Raw genomic sequence first — 21,486 nt, forward strand, 5'->3', positions numbered from 1 at the left:
CCGGTTGGTCAATAAATCAACGAAAAGCAGTTAATTAGCATTTCCTGCAATTATTTTCAGATGGCAAAAGACACATAGTGGTCGGGGATTTATCATGCATTTATCGCTATCAAGGTAAAACTGCCCAATTTATCGTGATATTGATTTGAAGTCATATCGCCCAGCCCTAATATACAGTCATGAAAAAAATGATCAGACCACCCTTGTTTCTTCAGTTTCTTGTCCATTTTAACTCCTGATACAAATAAAGGTACCTTGGTTTGGACAAATATAACAATGACAACAAAAATAGCTCATAACAGTTAAATTTTTTGGCAGTACAATGCTACAGCTATTCATGTAAGCAATTTTGGTTATTATCAAGAAAACCATGGAAGTTGCTAGATATCAGCTCTTAAATTAAACTTAAATTAAATGTGTTATCATTATATTTGTCCAAACAAATGTACCTTTAGTTGTACCAGGCATTACAATGGATCAATAAACTGAAGAAACAAGGGTGGTCTAATCATTTTTTTCCATGACAGTATATGATTATAGTTCTTATACCTCGCTACGAAATACCATTGCGTCCTCACTTTAGCCAGAAAGTTATACCGGGACTTTATGAAAAACCTAAAAGTGATGTCATTAACGAGCTATCACATGTGTCCACTATTTCACTTAACGACAGATGGTTGAGGGCCGCACGTCTAGTGGTTAGCATGTTGGCCACACAGTCACAGTCAGGAGATCGGGAAGACCTGGGTTTGAATCTCTGTGGGACATTTCTGTGTGGAGTTTGCATGTCCTCCCCGTGCGTGCGTGGTTTTTATCTGGGTATTCCGGTTTCGTCCCACATTCCAAAAACATGCATGTTAGGTTAATTGGAGACTCTAAATTGTCCATAGGTATGAATGTGAGTGTGAATGGTTGTTTGTCTACATGTGCCCTACGATTGGATGGCGACCAGTCCAGGGTGTACCCCGCCTCTCGCCTGAAGTCAGCTGGGATAGGCTCCAGCATGCCACCGCGACCCTAATGAGAATAAGTGGTATAGAAAATGGATGGATGGATGGTTGGACTTCACGTGCAACAGACAGCTATTTAACTGTTACTGTCCATTACATTTTGCCACATAAACAATTGTTTAAATATAACAGTTTATTTTATTATTATATTTCTATTTTTAAAAAAAACTCAGAGTCTAATGGGCCGCTTTTATTTATTTTTAAAAAATGTGTTTGCATTTTTTAAAATAAAAGCATTTCAAGTCATTTTTTCTGCCTTTTTTGTGCCGAAAATGAACCAAACCGAGCACTTCAAGAAACTGAAACGAACCGAAATTACATTTTAGTGTACCGTTACACCCCTAGTAGTTACTTACCTGGTACATGTTGTGCTGTCATTTTGTGTGTGTGTGTTAGCACCGCGATTGTAGGCAGTGTTCTGTTTAGTGACCCCCATTTCTCCATGTGACACACACTTAGTTCCATGGTAGGTTATGCTTTCACCCTGTGAGCATCATTGGCTTAACTTAGAGCTTGCGGGCCGCATTTACAGTATTGTTTCCTGTCAAGTCACAGGCCGCAAAATGTGACTTGGCGGGCCGCAAATGGCCCGCGGGCCGCGAGTTTGAGACCCTTGCTGTAGACCATTGTCAGTCGGCCTCCTTGGTGTCGCCCTGCCGTGTCTGCTGTGTCATCGCTCGCTAGCTTGCTTGCTAGCTTGTGAATGAATCTTTGGTTCAAAGGAGGGCTGCAACAGGAGGAGTACGGCAGCAATATGTTTTAACAAGGATACAAAAAACAGAATGGCGCCGGGACAAAAAGGCTGTCACAGGAGTGAAATGTGTGAGTGAGTTAATAATTGATTGTGTCCTAGTTTGTTCATTAAAATTCAAACAAAGGTTTGACCTTCTTTCAGAGTGTTTAAACAAGAGAGAAATGCGAGAAAAAGTTATTGCCTGTCTGGGAAAAGTGTATAAATTGTATGTTGACTGATTTTATAGCCTGAAAACATCTATAATCATTGTAAAAAAAATTAAGTTGGCTACTTTGCGGATTTCACTTATTGCGGGAACCTATCCCCCGCAATAAACGAGGGAACGCTGTATCTTTGGCAAAACAAGATATTCACACGCATCAGTTTTGACTTTGGAAAACAGTGATGGACATTTTTGCCTCTTCTGATATGTTGCAGACCAAACCACTAACTATGTTTGGTTCACATTGATTTGGTCCGTCTAGGCCCTAACCTCACTTAATGTATTCCGTGTGGGAACTCGTTACACCTCTGTACTTTGCAGACGATTCCGTGCTGAAAAATCTTCCTTCCGTTACACCCCTCTTTATTAAAGCTCTTGAATTTTATACTTTTAAGGTTACTTTGGTTCCTAATTGGCATCCTTTTAAGATGCTCGGCAACAGTAATAAATGCATGCACTTTCATTATGATTTATACACCTTAAAGTAATGGGTAAGATTTTTGTTGTTGTTTTTACATAGGACTTTAAAAAGAGCATCTGCGTTAATATTATATAAGTCTGTTTTTCATCTGGCTATCATCGCAGGTCCTCATGCTTAAAGAGAAGCAAATCCATTAATGTCCTGCTGTTCATGTCTGCTTGCAGAGAGTAATTACCTTTTATACTGAAGGGCTGAATTGATTCAATGAATTGGATGGCTGTAAATTGGGTGCGTCTCCTCGCTGCGGCGTCCACGTGTTGCGATCAAGCATGCACATCTCGCTCCAACCCCTCCCTGCCTGTGAATTAGCGAGCGCCGATTGCACAAAAGCACTCGAAGACCCCCTGCATCTCGCACCAAAACATCTCATCAGCGGGATTGGCGCTGCGGGAGGCCCACCTTTTTCATCTGCCTACGGCGGGTAACTTCAGAGGGCGAGCGCGCGATAAGAATATTTGTTAGCGATAAAGCAGGAATCCCAAATGACTTTTCATTGTGTCGTTTTGTACCCCTTGATTGTTTGCAATCAAACGCTTTGCACTTATTGCTCTTCTTTCAACAGGCTGACAAAGATGCTTGTTTTCCTCACCTTTTGATGCAATTTCACTTACAGATGCTGAATATCCGTTCAAAGGATTGTCGGCGGGTTGTCGTGCTGCGTGATTTGTGATGTCACCATCAGTTTGTTTGTGTTGCAGCAACTACTGAAGATGAGGGAGGAATTAAAACAGCGGGAGGCCGAGCTGGACAAGAGTCTGGAGGACAAGCAGCAACTCAAGCATCAAGTCCAGAACCTCAAGGAAGGACTGCAAAACTTGCAGAAGACCCAGGTGACACACACACACACACACACACACACACACACACAAGAAGTATAAATAAACAAAAAAGGACAGCACAAGCTACTTTAGTCACACAAAAATAGCTCCCTCATTTGAATAGATTATACAAGATGTGCAAAATTTGGCTGTTTGGGTGCATTTTCAGCAAAGTCAGTCTGTGTTCTAATGTTCTAGTTTCCCTTCCAACGAGGTCCGCTTGTGCTTTTTTTTAAAGGCGCAGTATAATAGACTCTAATTGCCCTATACTTTGCTATTAAATGAGCCAAGTCATTGGCCTACATCCATCTTTTCAAGTCTGTTGCTCATGTAACCAAGTTATTGCTGCATAGTGGCAATGACGCCCAGGGGGCGCTGTTTAGCTTTTTTAAAATGTAATCAGTCATCTTTTGCTGCTTAATTTCACAATAACATAACAAATAGTAAATCAACATTATATATGTGTAACCATTAACTGACATTAGTCCATCTTATCATGGAAGTTGCCACTGACATGCTAATATGACCCCTTTTCACCACTTTAGCATAAAACACACACAATTTCAATAACAATGACGTTTAAACTTTACAGAAATACTGTATGTATCACACTTACGGAGATGTTACATAATATGTATAGCACAGAAAATGTAGGTTTTAGAGCAGGGGTCACCAACGTGGTGCCCGCGGACACCAGGTAGCCCCCCACGACCACATGAGGTGCCCGCAAGCCTGCTTTTCATTCAGGTTTTCAGTTAATAATGAAAGAACAGTAGAAAGAAATGCATTCTGAAATACAAAATGTGAGTTGTGGACACCAGCATTTTGTTAATGTTCTGGTAAAACAAGCATATTCGCTTTGTTTGGGTTTAAAATAAGCTCTGAAAATAAATGTTACAAAAATGAGTAGCTCTTGGCCATTTTAATTTTGTAAAAGTAGCTCTCACAAGGAAAAACGTTGGTGACCCCTGTGTTAGAGAATGTTGCCTTTGAGCCATCATGAGTAAAGAAATAAACTACGGCAAGTCCTCATGGACAAATAGTACAGCCAGTGTTACCATATGGGAAATGACAAATTATCGTACCAGAAGTTTAATATTATTGTATTTTGAGGTTGCTCAAGACCATCTGCTACAGTAAAATATCACTACAGACGGTGTTTAGTAGAGCTTACAATGCAGTTTTACCTTTAAATAAACTAAAAGCATTTTTGGGAAAAAGCTGGCGCTGGCAGAATGGCGTCCCCACTTGGCTGTAAAGAGGCACGCGTTTGGTTTTGCTAATAGCCATGTGTTGGAGGGGTCAAATTACCAGAATTTTGGAATTATTGATCGTACAGAGGGTGAAATTATCATACAAATACACAAATTATTGTACGCCTGGCAATGCTGAGTACAGCAATGATAATCCAAAACAACACACAAACAAATGCACTTGTAAGCACAATGTAAGCTATTAATTAGCATTATGTTAACTTAACAGGAAACTCAGCATACGCTGTTAGCATAGCCATTGTTTTTTTGACTGTTTTAAAACTCAAGCTATTTAAACAACGACTATTATACCTTAAACAAATATGTGTCATGTGTCACACTTAAATATAAATTATATTTAGCAGAGGAAATTAACATTTTAAGGCACTTTGCCTTTGAGCTATCATCAAAAAAATGAAACAACTACAGCAAATCAGAATGGACAAAACAATGCAATGTCAAAAATAGTCCAAATAACAAAGTAAAGGGTCTTGTTGTTGGAGACTCGTGAGTTGAAGGTGTATTAATGCTGTACTGAATGTCAGGTTTAAATGTTTTTCCAGCCTAATTGAATGGAATGCAGCAAACAACAACATCATTAACTACGCCGCTAAACTTCAGCTCGCTGTCGTCAGTCCTGCTCCGTCGCGGGATCACCCTTTGTTACTTGCACTGCCGCCATTGAGACGTGTTTTCCATCTAAACCGACACGATATCGATTTAGTGAGCAGAGTATGATGCCCGATTTGGTGTTGCTGCTTCTGGCTCATATTCCCAGTACCGCTCCCCAGCTAACGTCAATGAGAGGAATGGCTTCCATTAAAGCGAGACTGGGTGATATTACAGACAACATTTGGATCCGGTGGATTTTGAGCAGGTCTCCTTCTTTTCCGATCAAGCCGATTGACAGGCTTGTCAATAGCATGTTGGCTGTGATGGGTTTTTATAATAAATGCATCCCCCACCATGAAATATGCTAATTAAATTCCCGTGTAGGGGGCAAACATGAATCGTGAGAGGCAGCCTCATTAAAGTCAGACAGAAAAATCCATTTCTGTGCGCACGTTTCCCTGAAGATTAGCGCCACTTGTTGAGTGATTTGTCACGTTGAGATCTTTCCCAGCCATCGACACCCACCCCCCTCCTCCTCCTCACTATTCCCGACACCGACCTGCTGCTATTACACATTATTGGAGGGGGGTTGAAACCCAGGCTCCTTATGATGCGTCATCATTCTTACCAGATATATTTGACATCATAAGTATTGATATGCTATGTAAGTGTTGTGCACCTCCAGTTCAGTGATTCCTGCTCATTATTCCGTACCGCCATTGCATTTGTTACATTCTCAGAGACCAAGAGGTTATGTATTGACCGGCGGTGTTTGTTTGTGCCTGCTTAACTGCCCAAAAAAACTACTTCACTGCAACTTTGTACCTAAGGAATAACTCCTCAACCTGGTTTGGATGCTGTTTTTGAGTCTAATCCAGAGGTGGGGCCAAACTTTTTCCACCGAGGGCCAAACACTGAAAAATGAAAGAATGCAAAAGGGCCACTTTGTCATACATATTTCAAGAAAAAAAAACTGCATCTCAGCTTTGTGACTCAGGTGAAAAAGTGTATTATTATTATTATGACCCAGTCTTTTCTCTTTTTTGTGGTTGTTGTTATTAAATATTTCAAATATTTCAACTGATGCAACTAAATAATGCAAATAATCTTCAGTATTTTCACTTTATTCTTGTAAAATTACGATTGATTTTTCCATGTTTGCTCTTGCTGTATTTTTTTTGGGGGGGGGGTTCTTGTTAAATTATATTTTTTGAATGTGCCGCGGGCCGCTAAAAAAAACAACTGCAGACTGCAGTTTGGACAACGCTGCACTAAACTGAGGAGTCGTTAATGCAGGACATTGGGGATACACCGTTCCACATTTGTTCACTTCCGATCCAATCCCGCTAGGTGAATTTGAATATTTGTCCATAGCAATAAAATTCTGATGCCAGAGCTTTGTTTCTTTAATATGCAACCACTCCAAAAGAATATCAGAAAATCTAGCTAAAAGAACATCAGCGAACATAGCTGTTGCCCACACACACACACACACACAAGCACTCACACACACACAAGCACTCAGCCAGACCCGTTCACGGCACAACGCATAACTCTTCTTCACATATACTTCACATATAACTTATGGGTTTGATGCTGTAATAAACTCCTCTCTACAGGCAAGTATGATATTGTAGCGCCCCAGAAGTTGTGTGTTGTGTTAAGAGTTAGCGAGGAGAACGGCTGTAGTGCATGTGCGGAGACAGCTGCGTCTTTTGGCTACCTTTGCTGGTAATCTTCAAGCCAAGTTTGTTGACCAACAACAAGCCAACAACATTGAAGCACAGACCTGGCTCAAGGATCGGTTGGCGTCAGAGGAGCGAAGGGGACGGTGTGGAGAGTGAAGGTGGAGGAGGTCAGGTCAGTGAGGTAAGGGGGAGCTAGACTGTGTCATGCTTTGAAAGCGGCAGTGATATATTTGGTGGATACGTAGAGCTGGATATCGTCAGCATTATAAGTCCATGATGGCGGATGATGCTACCGAGGGGAAGCATGTACACGATGAAGAGGTGAGGGCCAAGCACAGAACCCTGGGGGACACCTTGGGACAGGGGGGCAGTGGAGGAGGAGCGGTGCTTGTGTATGAATTGAAGACGGTCAGTGAGGTGTGTTTGAATCCAGGTGAGTGCAGTTCCAGTGATGTTGAGGGTGGATGAAAGGCGAGAGAGGAGGATGATGCGACTGATGGTGTCAAAGGCTGCAGTGAGGTCTAACGGGATAACGATGGTGAGGTGGTCCAAGTCTGAAGCGAGAAGAAGGTCGTTTGTGATTTTGAGAAGGGCTGTTTCTGTACTGTGGTGTGAGTGGAATCCGGATTGAAATGGTTCAAAGAGATTTTTCGAGTTGAGATGGGTTGTTAGTTGGGCGGTGACCACACATTTTAAGATTTTGGAGAGGAATGGGAGGTTAGAGATTGGCCGGAAGTTGTTCATTATGTCTGGGTTGAGACCAGGTTTCTTCAGAATGTGGGTAATGGCAGCAAGTTTCAGTGAGGGAGGGATGGAACCAGTGGTGAGGTCCATGTTTACAATTAATGTGACGAAAGGCGAAATGGTGGGTAGACGGGCTTTGATGAGGCTGGACGGGATGGGATCTAGTATGCAGCTTAAGTTGTTTGTGCCGTTCAAGATTAATGAGATGATTCCGTTTTTGACAATTATTTCACCAACATTTTTGCCCCAGTTTTCGTGTACCGTCTCAGCCACCGTACGGCCAAACATTGCACGTAAGAATCTAATCCGTTTGCTCGTGTATCGTTACGCAAAATGGAGTGCCTCAACAAAGCATCTCACATGGTAAGTCACTCTTTCATTTTATTGAGTATGGCTGCAAAATAACCCACCATGGGGTCAAAGAAACTTGCGTGTTGATAAAAGAAGAAAACACTATGGATTTCAAGCCAGAACTCGTAGCAAAGTACAAACGTACCGCTCCTCACCACTCCTTCCTCAACAAGAGTTCAATAAAGGTGAAAATTCATGGATCCACTTAATTTGTCATTTATAAGTACTATGTCTTCGGGAAAATTTTTTATTTTTTTTTCCGACTGGTGAAAAGTAGTTGTAAAAATTGTAATGGACCTGAAAGGAAAAGCTTTGCAGCCACCGAGTCCACCGTGTAAGCCTGGGAGCTGTCCTGATGCAGTGCATAGAAGGTGAGGAACGGCCCATTGCTATTGCCTCCAGAGCTCTCCATGGTGCGGAAATATGCTATTCCACTGCTGAAAAGGAGCGCTTGACTGTTGTGTGGGCTGTTGAGAAGTGGAACTGCCTTATTTGTGTGACATTGGGGACATTTGGGGAAAAATTGTGGGGCTTTGGTGGCATACGGGATTGAGTTCTTTATGGTTGATTGCTATTGTTGGCGGGTGAGAAGTTTGAGGGAGTGTGTAGTATTAAAGATGTTTAGTTCGGGGGTAGGGAATGTCATTTGCGGGATTAATTTGGTGTGTTTAAACAGCCGTATTGGAGGCAATTGAGCATTTTTTCGTTGTTGTGTTTTTCTCCCAGCTGATATCTGGTCCTCCGCGACCTCCTGAGTTTGCGTTGTAGCTTTGGCACCTCTAAAAGAAAGTGTGATTGTTATGAAATAGTTGAATGTGCTTCTCCTCCCTTATGATACCAACAAATCAATCAATTTTGCCTGAGCTGAAGTTAGCTTTAGTAGGTGTTTTCTTTATTTTCTCAAGCTGCTGTGCCACATACATGACTTGAGCTTTTACAACCGTTGCCTTTCCGGATGCAACACTCCTTGTTTATGCAGGCTTGAGACCAATGCAGCTTTTAAACGGCACCAGCGTGTACTACTACACTACCAAGTGCTAAAATGTACAGCTATAAGAAAACCTAGCTTATCTCTAATTAAAAGAAGACGAGCTGTGTCAACACCAGTTTATTACTGTCACCCCCAATAAACTGCAATGCTTACTTTCTAATGTTACAACCCGTAAAATGCTTCCAAATAAAATCCTTACTGACACACGTTAGTGCATTTACTTTGTGAAACTTTTTGCAAAAGTAGGCAGGCCACCCTTGGTATCGACTTACCAACAGTACCACCTACGGGCAGGGTGAGAAAAAGCATATAAATGTTATTACATTCAATAATAACTAAAATACATAATACATTGCCTTCACATCGACATACGCTTAAACAATATATACAGTAATACTAAATAATACAGCAGACTTTATTTACATATTATTTGTTAATATTATGTCTGTTGACATGTTAGTGCAAGTGTCTTTCACATTATGCTATGTTCGTCCACCTCACATGTTTCTAATGTGTTTCAGCTGGAGCGATCCAAGCAAGACGACAGAGTCGGTGGCGAGGAGGCTGCTAATCAAACCAGTGTAAGTGTGGGGAAATGGGTGGACCACCACGGTTCTTCCTCCTGCCTGACATGACACATCGTTAGAGCAGCCACTGCCTTGCATTTGTCACCAAAATAATCAGCCTGCACCAAAACTGGGCCAAAATACGGGTGGTGCTCGCAGACGCGCCTTGTTACAAGAGCCTTCAAGACACACAATATTATACAGGACGCCAAACATTCTTGCACCTGTTTTTTTTTTCTGCCACCTGTCACAGATAGGAAATAAGCAGTTTGATCATCCTCTTTACAAGTACTGTGTGTGTGTGTGGGGGGGGGGGGGGGGGGGGGGGGTGCACATTTCATCTCCAGGCAAAGTACCCTCCCTCGCCTCATTATCCTCATCCTCATTGTACCCTCCACGTATGATGATGTGCCACCACCGCCGCTCCCTCCACTTTACTCCATGTTTTGATTGCCTCCTTGTTGTGCTCCATTCCTACTGAAGTAATGTCAATGTGTGTGTTTATAGGAACTAGTGTCCTGCAGTCAGGAGAGGGAAGGCCCAACTCAGAGGAAGCAGACAAGTCCGGTCCACTCAGAGAGGGAAGCTCTACTCGTCGGTAAGACGTAACAAACATGATGCTACATCAGATGGGTGAGAGCAAAGAGGGAAAGTGTGACAATAACCAAAGAACCAGGTTTGGCTTGAATGTGATGCATGGATATCGCATTGATCTAGCCTGGTTGTTATCTCTGTTTATGTGGAGTACTTTATTTTATTAACCTTTTAGCATGGCAATGACACCCAGCATACACAGTGTCAAGCTATCTCTTCTACTCCTGAACCACTGCACACAAAAGGGTGAAAATTTGGCAAAACTGCCATGCCTGTGCTATTCTTTTCCTAATACAGTAAATACACCATAGGGTGGCGCTTTTATTAAACCCTAAAGCTTCACCCCTATAAGTCAGATTGATTTAACATTTCTCACATAGCTCAATGCACTGCTCTACAAAACACCCACTGTTTAGCACAATCACCAGGAAATTTAGTACATCCTTTTTGGAAACTGACAAGCAAATGTCAGTCAAATTTGAGCAAGATTGGTTGAAAAACACGGCTTCCATCAAGCAAAGCGTCTTTGCAGAGGGGCCCAAGCATGACTTAGCGACTGATTGGCCACAAGTTGATTTATTACATGGATGCTAGCATGTCTTCCAGAGCATTTTTGAGTTCAACCCACATCCAAATTTGTTTGCATTCAAACCCAGATATATAGTCATGGAAAAAATTATTAGACCACCCTTGTTTCTTCAGTTTATTGATCCATTTTAATGCCTGGTACAACTAAAGGTACATTTGGTTTGGTTTGGTTTGGTTTGGTTTGGTTTAGTTTAGTTTGGTTTAGTTTAGTTTGGTTTAGTTTATTTGAACATGAAGGTTACAATAGAATACATCTCATGAATCATTCTTTGACAGTTCCACATGTCCAAAAGGAGTAGGAAGAAGCAAAGCTTATTTAATCCTACCCCCCGTCTATTCCACATCTATTACAACACTTTTTATTCACTTCCTGTGTTCCATGTCATGTTTTCTGTGATAATCAGGATACTAATACATAAAAGATGACAGTAAGACCAAAAAAAATGAATATATAAGTTTAATATGAATAAAGAAAGAGTTTTTTCCTTTTTTCTTTTTTTTCTTTTTTAATTCCACACACGGAAATGTGAAATTTGTTTGGACAAATATAATGATGATAACAAATATAGCTCATACAAGTTTAATTTAAGAGCTGATATGTAGCGACTTCCATGGTTTTCTTGAAAATAACCAATATCACTTAAGTTTTTACATGAATAGCTATAGCATTGTACTGCCAAAAAATGTAGCTTTTATGAGCTGTTTTCGTTGTCATATTGTTATATTTGTCCAAACCAAGGTACCTTTATTTGTATCAGGAGTTAAAATGGACAAAAAACTGAAGAAACAAGGGTGGTCTGATCATTTTTTTCATGACTGTATATTAGGGCTGGGCGATATGACTTCAAATCAATATCACGATAAATTGGGCAGTTTTACCTTGATAGCGATAAATGCATGATAAATCCCCGACCACTATGTGTCTTTTGCCATCTGAAAATAATTGCAGGAAATGCTAATTAACTGCTTTTCGTTGATTTATTGACCAACCGGCACACATTACTTTCAATGAAATATAATGCACGTAATGGGACGCACCTATTCCGCCTATAAAGCCTTCTGAAAAAAAAAACTAAAAGCGCCAACAACGCTCCATTTACCTAATGTGCTTTGGGTGGTTTTCATACTCACCTGAACCCAAAATAAATCTCCCTGGGACTGTGGTCCACAAATATGAATGTATGGTACATACCCTGGCGTACTACATCCTGTACACACGTGTACTAAGCTACACACATAACATGACTGACATCACGTCTCATGCAATTACATTACTAATGGCCTCTTATCACACTGCACAAGAAGAACGGCGTTGGTATCAACCCAACCAACCACAAGCATGTCAGGTTATATATTCCAATAATAATAACACCACTTATAGATATATTTTTCTAACAATTCTATTCAATTCCAGACATTCCATTGTCATGTAATTTGCCCATATGTGTGTGCCATGTTGGCTGGATAGATCACCCTCATCAAAATGATCATTCACACAATGAACAGAGTATTTCACATGTTCTTGTAGCATAAAGCATGGAATCCTTAAAAACTGCTACCAGCAGCAAACTAATCATGGTTTCCTATAGAGACGCTTTTATAATGTTTTTATTTTCTTGTTCTTTATTTGTGAATTGTCAGTTTGGCATAATTGGCCAAACATATTGGCATAATTGTTTTTTTAAAGGCTTTAAAAATCCATAGACAGTATTTATTTGTGTCATGAGTTTTTAGTATCATTCGGTTGAAAAACATAGTTGCACGTGTGCTCTGTTTTTATTTCTTCTACTCACACAGTCTATTTCTAGACTGTGCATAAGTGAGTGAAATGCTGGCACTGTACAGCCGCTTCTTCATTTGAACCATCAGCTGTTCCCTCATCGTCTGCTTCCCTTCTTGTTCAGGCTGGAGGGGTGGAGTCACGTGACTGCACACGCTGTCGGTTGTCGTGGTAAATTTCGGTAATGATACATTTTCAGTTTATCACCCAGGCCTACTGTATACTATATATAATAAAAACTCGGAAGAAGGCTGCACAATAGAATCCGATAATGGGGCATTTTAGCAAGGATTAGAATCCAAAAACGATGTAATATGAAGTGAAGGTGTGCCGTGCCCGTAGACTCCTATAGAAAAAGACTGTGGTGCCTTTTCATGAGGTTAAATACTAGCTGTTTTTAAAGTTGACTTTCTACAGCCATAGAATGTGCTGGAAAAGCTTTTAAAAAAAACATCTCTGAAGTACTTGAGTGACCTTGCAGCATAATTACAGAGAGCAGATGCAGTTTTGTAGATGGAATTTATATAAGCCTTTAAAATGAGGATTAAGAGATAGCATATTGCTTCTATTTCTAATCATTTTTCCCCCATTTATCTTGAAATGAGTTATTTAATGCACCCAGGCTGCTCTGTGTCTTCACTTGCTATTGGCTGCAGGGTGACAGTAAGCGTTTTCTGGACACCATTACATCTCGCCTGTTCAACAAACGTCCACAGTATGTCTCCTGATGCTCAGAAGGTGGATGGTATATAAGCAGAAAGTGCTTGTATGGTCGCTCACCGGGCCCCCCCACCCCGTTAGCAGCCAGCAGATGGTTATGCTCAGTCAGGGGAGAGGTTGTCTTTGACGAGGCCTTGGCGACAAAGCCGTCGTTAAACATTCGCTCTAATCCCATCTTCAGTGTGAGAGGAGGTGGTGGACACACTGCCACAAACCTCCTATAGATACAGTATATACACATATAGCTCTCATACGGGGTGTGATGTTTTCTTTATTCCTCAGGGATCATCTCCACGTTCCTGCACGTGCACCCCTTTGGAGCCAGCATTGAGTACATCTGCTCCTACCTGCAGCGCCTGGACACCAAGGTACATGCAGCACACATGCACATGTGGTGGTACCGGTAACGGTAGTTTTATAGGCACGGACCGAATTCTGTCAGTACAAACGGGCACTCATGTGAAATCAAAACGTACTGTCACGACACGATCCGTACCAGAAACACCATCAGTTCTACGCATGTGCAGAACATCCGGTCTGCCTGTTTTTCCGCAGTCACGTGTTCGGCAACTGGATTTGCAGTACGCATGTGTAAGCTATATCATCCCTCCATCTATTTTATGGCAGTTACAGATTGTAAGCGTCAGGCAACACAATTTCTACTACACATGTGCAATGTACGCCACCCCCCCACACTCCCAAAAAACGTTAAGATTGGAGTCAGCATGGAGTATCTATGGTGCAAGTGGATAAATTCAAGCCCTCTTTTCTTGGGTTTTTTTCCACCATTGAAAAAACTACAGGCAAAAACATTTACTGGCATGTGTATATATATAATATATACATATATGTATACATATATGTATATATATATATATATGTATATATATACACACATATATATATACAGTATATGTATGTATGTATGTATGTATATATATATATATATATATATATATATATGTATATATATATATATATATACACATATATATATATTAAACAATAGCAATAAGAGCTACTTTATTTATGTATTACTTTGCTACTTCATTAACACTTATCAGCAACAACAAATGTGTTTATATACAGATATGAGCATTTAAGGTTCATTTGAATACCTCAACTATACTTGCATAGTATTTATGTACTTGTATGTATTATTTGATCATATATATGACTTGATGGAATAAAACAATGCAGGGAAGATTTAAGGCTTTCCATCCAAAGGCTCCGCACATCAAACTGCTTGCACAAATAAATCAATACAAACAAATCAATACTTCGCTTCTCCCTGCTTTGCAACATAATGTTGCCATATGACAGAATCTTGGCATATGATGGGCCACCAAGGATGGTTTGAATGCAGACTTCCATTCAGTGGAGAAGGAGGACACATTTGTGGGCCGCATTTGGAGGAGACTTTGCGGACTTCCTACTTTGGACAGCCTTTGCACGGCGCAATGACGTCATGCAGCCCACAAATGCGGACTAGTAGGCTGCAGACCCCGCATTTAGACGTAGCCCATGTTTAGGTCCCTGTCACTACGCGATCCATACCGGAAACGCTATCAGTTCTGCACATGCGCGAGACCTACGTCACTTCCTCTTTTCGCACATTTTTACGAGTGCTCCTGCGACGTCACGTGCTGTGGTACTTATAGTAGTTATCATTTTTTATATTTATGAACATAAATGGTCAATAACCAACTTCATATATGTAATATATCGTTATGTAATATATCGGGGGGTTATTTTATCAGTGACGCTGATTAAAAGACTTCACTAGCATGCGGCAGGCACAGAAAAGTTTGCTTCACTTTCATTTGCAGTTTGTATTACTTTAGTTTGTAAAGGCACAGGTATATTAAAAGCTACAGGAGTACGTAGAGTTGGGTTTTAATTTGCGCATTATTAAGAAAAAACATCAAGTTTACATGTTGAAGGATTTTGTGTAATAACTGCAGTGTTACAATACAAACATAAATACATTAAAATAGTAAGTTATTACATTTATTACCACATAAACACACCCAAAAGTACCGAAAATTGGTACCGTTGAGTACCGGCATCGGTTCCCAGGTATCGGATATCGGTACCGTATGGTTCGATTGTGAGAGGTACCCATCCCTAGTGGCAGCCCACCCTAGCCCGCCTGCCGCCAGGCGTATATAAATATGGAGCCTATGAAGGGGATGTGGTCCTTCAATGCAGGCAGGTTTCCTAAATAGAAATAGATTCATCAATAAATTTGGTCGATGGCTTTAGCAATAGGGAACATCCATGCAGCCGTGGCACAGTATTCTACTTTATATGACACTGGATTGGAAAAAGGAGGTCAGTATTTACTGCTTTTATTTGCTGCTGTTTTTAATAAAAAAGAATTACTAATTTGTCCCCATGGTGGATTCAGGAAGTTTATCCAAAGGCCCATCTTTACTTTTAATACAGTAATAATTCACCAAAGTGTTTACTGTTGTGGGTGCAGTTTGCAATCAGGTAGAACTAATATGTTTATTTCTAATTTGCACTTTCCCTCATGAAGCTAAATAAGATAAGCATAATATAAGTAGCGGTGCAATTAAACGAATAGTGCATCAATTCAAACCCAGCATTAGTACCCCCACCACGCACAAATTGTGCAGCGTGATGCTATGTTTTTACAGCCGTTGGTTGATTCGGTCATTAGGTCAAGAAAGAAAGCATTGCATTTTGTTGCAGATCTGGATAATCACATGCGCATTGAGTGATTTAATTTGACCTTCGGTGGTTTCGTCCAGGTGCATGACTGAGATGTTTCTAATATTTTGACCTTCTCATATACCAAAATATTACAAGCGCTGCAATTAAATATTGCATCAATTCAAACCCAGCGTTATTACATCCGCCAAGCGCAAATTGCGCGTTGTGTTTTGTGATGCTATGTTTTGATAGGTAGTTCAGTAGTTTGGTTACAAGATGACGTAAAAACAACATTTGAACATAACATTCTAGAGTGGTGACACATGGGCGAAGAAAGAAAGCACAGAATTTTGGTGCAGATCCGGATACTTGTCACGGTTATTATTCACTTATCGTGGTTTGACCGCGATAAGTGAATTTCCCCAAAGTATGATTCAATATTATTTACATGTAATATTTTCATAGAGCATAAAAAACCTGTTTGACTTTCTAAATACATTTTTTACCATTATTAGAGCCCTGTAGACCTTTTTTTCACTTAGTCATGTCGGATATGTCAAGGCTGACGACATGCAGTGTAGGGATGATCAGCCATCGATCAGTATCGGACAATTTCTGTGAAAAATGTGGAAGGCATATGCCAATAAATGCCTTTCAACGTGGATGGCAAAAGCCCATGTGGCTCGTACTATTGCAGACTGTAGCGATCTCCGCGTGCAGTGTAGTGTCTTGGGCAGCGTCCTCCTCCCACTTTCCTTCACACAAAACAACAATCATGTCTGCCCTGTGGAACTTCACCGCCACCACATGCCACAAAAACAATTTTGCGGGGTAGTACATTAAAAAGCTTTCATTTAATACGGCATTTGAAGAACAAACACTTGACGTAGTATGGTGAGTTTTCGAGACTCACAGTGTGATCATCAGTCAAACGGCAGCTAACGCAGCCATGTGGACAACACTCCCCCGTGTGTGCATGACGGTCAGAAGGCTTAGCAAATAACTCGAAAAATAATCATTCATCGGACGAGATGACCAACCTTTCTCAGCGGTGGAAGGCAATGGGTTCTCCGACTGCTCTCTCATTTACCTGGAAGTCCTGCTAGAGCTCCACCAACATCCCAAGTCTCCTTAAAGAAGTCTCATCCTCTGTAACTTTCACGAGTGATACAGTATATGTTCTCTTGAAAAAGTAAGTCAAATATGATTTTTGTCCAAATGAAGGTGATTTTATGGTTGCTTTTTCATGTCATATAGTCAGTAGCAGGGGTACAGACAGGAATTTTGGGCTTCTTTTTGCACCCCTGGTCAATAGCACTTATCATAAAAAAATTGATAAATGTATAATTAATCCATGCGATCAGTATCCGATTTCACTCCTCGATGATCAATATTGGATTCGGCAGCATAAAACCCTGATGGGAGCATCCCTAATGCAGTGTTAAGGTCATGTAATGCCATGCCATGTCTCATCAATGTTTTGTGCCGTTGCTGACGCTTAGTGACCACAATACTACATATGACTTGTCTTTCAATATTTTCTACTAATTGGTGGGACATTGTCAACCACAAAACATTCACCATTTATTAATGAATTCATTTTTGAAAAAACACAATAGAGTCAGGGTGCAATGTTCGAACCGTGATGTAGCGAGGGACAACTGTATTAAGATGCGGATGGAGGCATTTAATTTCACTTTTGGTGGTTCTCTGCTTGCAGTGGCAGCAAGTATGGCAGTGGATGGAGGTTTGACTGTGGTACTTTGTCAAGTGAAATACTGCCACCTACAAGACTGGAGTGGCAGACATGGTTGTTATGCTTGTTGATACGACTTTTCTTTTGCATGTTATTAGATTGTGCAGGTATACCCAAGGAGAGTATATCCGGTCATTAGGTTGTCTCAGACTAAAAATTAAAGCAATAGATAATAGTCCTGCTTCTATGCAAAGAGAAACTACTGCTGGTAACTATCCAAAAGGAATATTGATCCTTGAAAGAAAACATAGAGTCAATGCTGTTGTGTTGTGTGAACTGTTCATTAGGATATGTCTTATAATTGCATCCAGCTTTGTTTGTGCAACAAGTCGATGTTTAGTTATGTGCTTCAGCCTCACTAAAAAGTACAACTTCACAAACTTTTTCAGACACAATTTGTCTCCCTTTTTTTCCTAGCCTTAAATGCCATCACTGTGTGTGTGTGCGTGTGTGTGCGCGCGTGCATGCGTGCGTGTCGATGCCCCCCGTCTAGCTGGTCGGCCCATTTCCCACGATGCCGCAACGTATTAAAAGCATGTCCTTCATTCCGACGCTGCGAGTCAAACACCCGCATCACTTCTCAGACGCTCTCGCTTTCCACTCAGTCTGCCCAAAGTGTGGCTGTTTTATCTGCTCTTCAAGTGGCATTTAAGACGTTATTACTGGAAAGTGTGCCACTCACACCAGCCTTTTTGTTTTACCTCCAAATGTTGACACGATGACCACACTGCATGCACAAAGAATGGATATAGGCCAACTCACTAAATCAAATCCCAGCTGGTGTCTGGTTACAGTATACCTCATAATTGTGTGTCCCGAAAAACAAGTCAAAACTCTAATCGCATCTGAGTTTTTTCTGCAAGATCACAGGCAGCATGCATCACTAAATGCATCATCATAACACGAAACCAATCCAACCCTTTTGCTGCTCACAGCAGCTGAGGGCCTGACACGACACAGCTGACATTTTTTTGTTTCAGAAGTTTGTTTTTGTCTGAATTCCAGCACTCAGCAAAGGCATTTCTCAGCATGATTTCAAAATTTTGCACCACATTTTAAGAAATGTATCTTAGCACTTTATAATATATATTATAAATGATCTGTTTAGTATTCAATACAAATTTTTTCAAATAAATTCATTAAATGTTATTGAAACAAACTTTTAAAAAATGAAATATATAATTTTGTTGTTTTTTTATATATATATATTTTACATTTAGTTGTAAATTTTTTCATTTAACACATCTCTATCAACTTGATACATGTTCATAAGAGTGTTGGCGGAGCCATGACAAAAAGGAGCCGCCCATACTGACCCTACGTGTCACTACGACATATCACCCAGTATATATGCGATGTATCATTATTCTAATTATTTAGTCAAACTTGTTCAATGCTAGCATTTTATGTCATTGTCGACGCGGTTGCCCCAAGAAACGGTCTGCATGGCAATCGTGTCGACATGTTCCCTCTCATGGTGACTCATTGTTAAAGAAAGACTAAAATGTGATGGTCTTCTCATGACTTGTTTGTTTGTTGATGTGATGCTGCGTGCGTGAGCCCTTCCCACACATACGTACGCACTCTCTGCATCGCTACACTCATTAGGCAGCCTGCACACATTTGTTACTATGACTGGTGGCTGGAATCCCACAGCAACAACAACAAGTAGTTGAAGAAGGTCCAGTTTGCTTATCAGGCGGCACCACACATAGCACTATGGTGTGTTCATGACACCAGCACACACAGGGCATGTCATGTACGGAAGCGGATTATGGGTCTTCTATTGACTCATGACTGTACGCCACTGAGGGCTGCATACAGAAAAACTGCAGATTGACTTTGATACTGTTCACATTTAATTAATTATTGAACACGCTAAAATCAATCCATTGTTGGTCAATATGCACTCAACAAAAATATAAACGAAACACTCGTTTTTGCTCCCATTTTCATGAAAACCCGTCAATATCTGCCGTGACCACCATTTGCGTCAAATAGCGTATACACCGAGCCAGAGCATCCCAAACATGAATGACACAACAGTGGGCCTCAGGCTCTCTGTGCATTCAAAATGCCATCAATCCAGTGAAATGCACCTGCTTTGTGGGTTGAGTGGCCCATGGTGTTAGTGGGGTTATGGTATGGGCAGACACGTATGTTATGGACAACAAACACAGGTGCATTTTATTGATGGCATTTAGAATGGTAGTAACACCAGATACTACCCCCGGACCACCCCCAATACAGTTAAATAGCACATTTTGCAGTGGTCTTTTATTGTGGCCATAATCATGCAGTCTAATCAGCATCCTGATATGCCACACCTGTGAGGTGGGTTAGTTATGAATGTTGCATTGGATGATTTGTAAATGTTTATATTTTTGTTGAGTATATTATGCCGTGGGCCACTAAAAAACAAAAAAATGGCCCCCGGGACACACTTTGGACACCCCTAACTAAAGGTCTACAGTTTGAAAAGTTGCATCCGCTCATGTTTTTGCAGATCAACCCAGCCGAGGTGGAGGCTCTACTCTCTCGGCTGCCCTGCACCTTCAGGCAAGAGCTGACAGGCGTGGGCGCCAGTCTGGAGAAACGTTGGAACTTCTGCGGTTTCCAGGGCATCAAGAGCACGTGAAAGCGCGCATGTGGAGGGAGCCGGACAGCCAAGCGTCCGGCAACCCTCGACTCCCCCTCCACGCCTGACACGCAACACTGAGAGCGCAATCACCTCCATGGTTTCAGGAATGTTTTTACTTGACGCCACGACTCCCCCGGGAGTCGCAGCAGGAATCACTGGATTCATATGTACAAGTGCGGCCCAGGCGGTCCCAGCTTATTCTGAGCCTTTTGCTGGGTGTGACTGACAGAGACTACACAGGGCTACAACCTGCAGGGTCATCAGGGTCGGGCAGAACCTCTGAAACCCTGCAGCCTCCATCCCGTCTTTCTTTTTGCCCTTCCTGGTTTGTAAGATAGGTTATTATTAAAAAACACAAGAAATCATATATTTCTTCATCTTCTGTAAAGGCTGTGAAGAGTTGCATAGAATTGTTATACGCTGTACATGCTTGGATTGTATTTTTGATTATAAAAAGGGAATTTGACTATAAGAACGTGTCTTTGTGTTTGATACGATGATTTCTACATGAAAAGGAAATCTTAACAGCCATTTGAGAACACGTTTCTTCTTCGTCACACCTTTAAGCGTGCCATTTATCCCAAATCAATTGCTGTATTTCCTCAAATTAGATGAGATTAGATCAGATAGAACTTAATTGATCCCTGGGCATGTGTCCTCAGGGAAATTCAAGTTCCAATAAGAGCAACACCTTCTGTAGGCTACAAGACAAGTGGGAAAAGCAGCACTGCACATGAACAGGTATAAATAAAATAAAGTAGAAATTAAAATAAATATATCAAAACAAATAAAGGTCTCCACTCTAATATACACCATGTCTCGATCACTGTTTTGTTTTAATTCATATCACATTTTTATTCATTACATTATGCATTATATGTTGGCTTGCTTACTACCATAACGCACATTTATTATGTATATCAAGAATACTAAAATAATACAAATATATCCAGTAATAAAAATATTAAACACAAACCAGACAAAGGCAACCTAGTAGGGTCCAGAAAAATGGGGATTTTTTTTTTATTATTTTTATTAATCACTTAATTGGGCTATAATCTAATACATAAATTTTTGTTTTTATTATCGACTTTTATATTGTTTTTATTGAGATATTCTATGTTTACGGTTTAGTATACATATTGTATGTAGTACAAGTACTTTAAGTACGATATTGTTTTTTGTGGGGAAAACAGCCATAGTATTATGAAAATGCGTAGTTTGCACAAATAAAGGCTTTATGCCAAATAGATGCCAG

The 21,486-nt window shown here is 40.7% G+C and overlaps 1 protein-coding gene across 5 annotated transcripts in view; it reads left to right on the forward strand.

Moving 5' to 3' along the window:
- The window catches only part of enox2 (ecto-NOX disulfide-thiol exchanger 2), a 246,205-nt gene extending 225,524 nt beyond the window's left edge, over positions 1-20,681 (forward strand). For all 5 annotated transcript variants that reach the window (XM_054792439.1, XM_054792442.1, XM_054792440.1 and 2 more), the window contains 5 exons: positions 3,146-3,277; positions 9,426-9,485; positions 9,978-10,068; positions 13,435-13,520; positions 20,094-20,681. In XM_054792439.1, the coding sequence (XP_054648414.1) occupies positions 3,146-3,277; positions 9,426-9,485; positions 9,978-10,068; positions 13,435-13,520; positions 20,094-20,225 (501 nt within the window). In that variant the 3' untranslated portion in view covers positions 20,226-20,681. The remainder of the gene's footprint in view (positions 1-3,145; positions 3,278-9,425; positions 9,486-9,977; positions 10,069-13,434; positions 13,521-20,093) is intronic.
- The last annotated feature ends 805 nt before the right edge of the window (positions 20,682-21,486 follow it).

This window comes from Dunckerocampus dactyliophorus, chromosome 11 (genome assembly GCF_027744805.1).
Source record: "Dunckerocampus dactyliophorus isolate RoL2022-P2 chromosome 11, RoL_Ddac_1.1, whole genome shotgun sequence".
In the NCBI taxonomy this organism is placed as follows: Eukaryota; Metazoa; Chordata; class Actinopteri; order Syngnathiformes; family Syngnathidae; genus Dunckerocampus; species Dunckerocampus dactyliophorus.